The sequence below is a fragment of the Lipotes vexillifer genome, unplaced genomic scaffold (assembly GCF_000442215.2).
Source record: "Lipotes vexillifer unplaced genomic scaffold, Lipotes_vexillifer_v1.1 scaffold276, whole genome shotgun sequence".
Lineage (NCBI taxonomy): Eukaryota > Metazoa > Chordata > Mammalia > Artiodactyla > Lipotidae > Lipotes > Lipotes vexillifer.
In genome coordinates, this window is record NW_006782461.1 from 612194 (window position 1) to 616643 (window position 4450).

The following is a 4450-nucleotide window of genomic DNA, read 5'->3' on the forward strand; positions in this document are numbered from 1 at the left end:
CCTTTGTGTGTGTGTGTGTGTGTGTGTGTGTGTGTGTGTGTGTGTGTTTCTATTGCTATGCTGCGTGGCTTGCAGGATCTTGGTTCCCAGACCGGGGGTTGGGGCTGAGCTCCTTGGCGGGAGTGCCGAGTCCAAACTGCTAGACTAACAGAGTACCTCAGACCCCAGGGAATATTAATTGGAATATTAATTGGAGTCTCCCGGAGGTCCTCATCTCAGCACCAAGACCCGGCTCTACCCAACTGCCTGCAAACTCCAGTGCTGGACGCCTTAGGCCAAACAACCAGTAAGGCAGGAATACAGCCCCATACATCAGAAAAAATGAGATGACAGAAAAATATGTTACAGACGAAGGAGCAAGGTACAAACCTACAAAACCAAATAAATGAAGAGTTAATAGGCAACCTACCTGAAAAAGAATTCAGAGTAGTGATAGTAAAGGTCAAAATCTTGGAAATAGAATGGAGGCACGGATTGAGAAAATGCAAGAAATGTTTAACAAAGACCTAGAAGAACTAAAGAACAAACAGTGATGAACAACACAATAACTGAGATGAAAAATGCTCTAGAAGGAATCAATAGTAGAATAACTGAGGCACAACATTAAGTAAGTGAGCTGGAAGATTGAATGGTGGGAATAACTGCAGAGGAGCAGAGTAAAGAATAGAGTCAGCTGGTAGGTAGGCTCCACTCTAAGATGATCCTTTATGTCTTTGGGGGACTGTTAAATATTAGTGTTTTTTGCTGTTTTTCTGTGGCACCCATCAGCTTTTGACTCTCCTGCTAGGAAGACAGAGAAATGCCTGGATGCTATGTTTTTTTTTTAGCCAAAGCAACTGAAGGGAGCTAGGGAGAGGGAGGGAGTCTCATTTTCAATATGTTGATTATCTTTAATCTTCTCTTCTTCATTATATTTCCTCCCTGTCCTCACCTAGTATTTCCCAGATTAGATCCTTTCTGTCCTAATTTTTATAGAGAATAAACCTCCTATTTCAGTGGTCACTTGGTTATATAGGAGGGAAGGAGGCAGGGGTCCAACTACTTCTTATAGATGCTTCAGACAAATCCCTGCCTCATCCCTTTTTTGGGGTGTTTTTTGGTTGTCTTTTTTTTTTTTTTTTTTTGCGGTACACGGGCCTCTCACTGCTGTGGCCTCTCCCGTTGCGGAGCACAGGCTCTGGATGCGCAGGCCCAGCGGCCATGGCTCATGGGCCCAGCCGCTTCACGGCACGTGGGACCCTCCCGGACCGGGGCAGGAACCCGCGTTCCCTGCATCGGCAGGCGGACTCTCAACCACTGCGCCACCAGGGAAGCCCAGGTTGTCTTTTTAAAAATCTACAATTCCTAGGGGCTTCCCTGGTGGCGCAGTGGTTGGGGGTCCGCCTGCCGATGCAGGGGGTACGGGTTCGTGCCCTGGTCCGGGAAGATCCCACATGCCACGGGGCGGTTGGGCCCGTGAGCCATGGCCGCTGGGCCTGCGCATCCAGAGCCTGTGCTCCGCAACGGGAGAGGCCACAGCAGTGAGAGGCCCGCGTACCACACACACACAAAAAATCTACAATTCCTGAATCTTTCTGGGTGTATGGCTAGAATTTATTTGCTCTGTCACGACACCCTCCTCAGTAGGCGTTTAGTATTAGATTTCTCAGTTTTGCCATAGACTTTTTTTTTTTATTTTATTTATTTTTTGGCATACTAAGTGTTTTTTTAACATCTTTATTGGAATATAATTGCTTTATAATGGTGTGTTAGTTTCTGCTTTATAACAAAGTGAATCAGTTATACATATGAATCAGCAATACATATATATATATATATATATATATATATATATACACATATATATATTTCTCCCCATATCTCCTCCCTCTTGTGCCTCCCTCCCACCCTCTGTATCCCACCCCTCTAGGTGGTCACAAAGCACCGAGCTGCCATAGACTTTTTAACTGCTTTCCATCTCTGAAAAATTTGTTGACTTTTCTCATCTGCTTACCTTTCTTCTCCTGTTTTCTTTGTCCTTGTAAGTTTATACCTTTTAAACTTCTTTACGTTTATATGTTAATGAGGTTTTAGGAAAGAATTAATGATAAACAGATGTGTTCAATCTATTGTGTTTTACTGGAAGTCTTAGTAAGAGGTGATTTAACCAGTGTTTTCTGAGCTTTAGTCATTTATATATCATACCATTTTTGACATATTTGTTTCACATCTATATTATGGTTTACTTAATGTTTTTAAGTGGACAGTTATTTTTTAGTTAAATAAAATTAAAGAGACTATATTAGTAAAGGTAAAAGGAAATTAATGTCAACATAATAACTTCAATTTTTATTTTGTTCATTAAAATATGTACAGGCATACCTCTGAGATATTGCAGGTTCTGTTCCAGACCACCACAGTAAAGTGAATATCACAATAAAGCAAGTCACACAGGGTTTCTGATTTCCCAGTGCAGATAAAAGTAATGTCTACATTATACTGTAGTCTATTAAGTGTGCAATAGCATTATGTCTAAAAAGAATGTACTACCTTAATACTGTATTGCTAAAAAATGTTAACCATAATCTGAGCCTTTAGTGAGTCATTATCTTTTTGCAATAGTAATATCAAAGATCATTGATCACAAATCACCATAACAAATATAATAATGAAAGTTTGAAATATTTCAAGAATTACCAAAAGGTGACAGAGACAAGAAGTGAGCAGTGCTGTTGAAAATGGCACTGATAGACTTGCTTGATGCAGGGTTGAGGCAGACCTTCAATTTGTAAAAAATGTAGTACAGTATCTGCAAAGTGCAATAAAGTGAAGCACAGTGAAACAAGGTATGCCTGTACAAGGTTATTAATATAAAAATGATTTTCCTAATGCCACCTAAGTTCTCTTGTATACCACTAGCACTACCATACCATAAGAGCCGTATTTTGGAACAAGAAGAGAATTTAGACAAAGAAGAGAATCTGGCTAAGCTGATTGATAGTGATTCACTTAGAATCGACTGCCCATTTATTAAGCATCTGTTGGGCATATAATGAGTCGCGCTAGATTCTGAGAATACAGAGGTGAATAAAACACAGTCCTTGCCCTTAAGGATCTTTCAGTCTCCTGGTTTTGTCTGATATGCAAATAAATAAGTATCATAAAGTGTTACAGCTGATTCAGTGGAAGCATGAGGAAGAAATGGTTAACTTTTTTAGGGGAAGAAGGAAAAGCACCATACAGGAGGTGACACTCAGGATTAGTAGGTGCTCCCTGGGGAGTAGGGTTGAAAATGGAGTTGGATGTAGATGAAGGCATTCTAGGTAGGGAAGTTGGCCTGAGCAAATTATAAGTAATTGGGGAAAAGGGTGCTAGAGGAGACCTGAAAGAGATGAGGCTAGAAAAGTAGGGAGGGCTAGACATCATGGCGGAATTGGTATGTATGTATGTATGTATGTATATATGTATGTATGTATGTATGTATGCATGCCCTGCTAAGGAATTTAGACTTTATCTTGAAGGCAATGAAAAGTCCTTGCATTAGTCAAGCACTAAACATTTTTGGAGCACTATGCGCCATCCTGTGGAGGATTCAAATTTTTAGACATGATCCCTTTAGGAATTTAGCTGAAGGGAATTAGGGATCAAATAGTAGAACCCAGCTGACAAAAATCTACCCAAGTAAATTTAGTTTCTATAGTGATCTCCTTTTGAAATTCTAAAACCCAACTTTCCATCTTCCTTTCTAGAGTCTCATCAAGTCCTAGCTCAGCTGTTGGACACTTTGCTTGCAATTGGCACTAAACTTCCAGACAATCAAGCTATCCAGATGCGATTAGTTGATGTAGCCTGCAAGGTAAGAATATAATCGTTAGACACAGGGTTGCATCTTTCTTGAACAGTTTTGCATTATCTGGAGAGGTGATAAGAGCTGTAAGATCTGCTTACCTCCATCCTAAATCTATAACTGAGAATTGCCAAGGACTCTTAATGGTTTTTAAGAGCTGCCTCATTTTTTTCTTTCTTGATGTTGGATTAGGAATAAAGTTGAGTAACTTGTTATAAAATGAGCTTCCTCATCCTCCCAAAAGAAATGAAAATAATCATAGGAACTACCATGTATCCTGTACCTAATATATGCACTCTGCTTATTACGGTACTTTGTACCCAGTTTTTCATTTGTTCCTCATAGTCCTTTAGGGAAGTGCTATTATACCTCTTTTACTAAGGTGGGAATTGAGGTTGGAGAAGTTTAGTTTCCCCAAGTTGTCGCAGTTAGGAAGTTGCAGAACCAGGGCATAAACTCCTTTTTCTGATTCCAAAGTCCATATTCTTTTTATGATACTTTGTTGCCTCAATAAACAGACCAACTAGACACAAGTGTTTCGGACATTTTTTTTGTTTATCTGATTATAAAAAATTTTATGTACATTAGTTGTGCCTTTTTTTTTTTTTTTTTTTTTTTTTTTGG

The 4450-nt window shown here is 39.6% G+C and overlaps 1 protein-coding gene across 1 annotated transcript in view; it reads left to right on the plus strand.

Annotated features, from left to right (window-relative positions):
- The window catches only part of INTS4 (integrator complex subunit 4), a 115737-nt gene that overhangs the window by 21875 nt on the left and 89412 nt on the right, over positions 1 to 4450 (plus strand). Inside the window, exon 5 of the mRNA XM_007455300.1 lies at positions 3729 to 3835. Coding sequence (XP_007455362.1) covers positions 3729 to 3835 — 107 coding nt within the window. The remainder of the gene's footprint in view (positions 1 to 3728; positions 3836 to 4450) is intronic.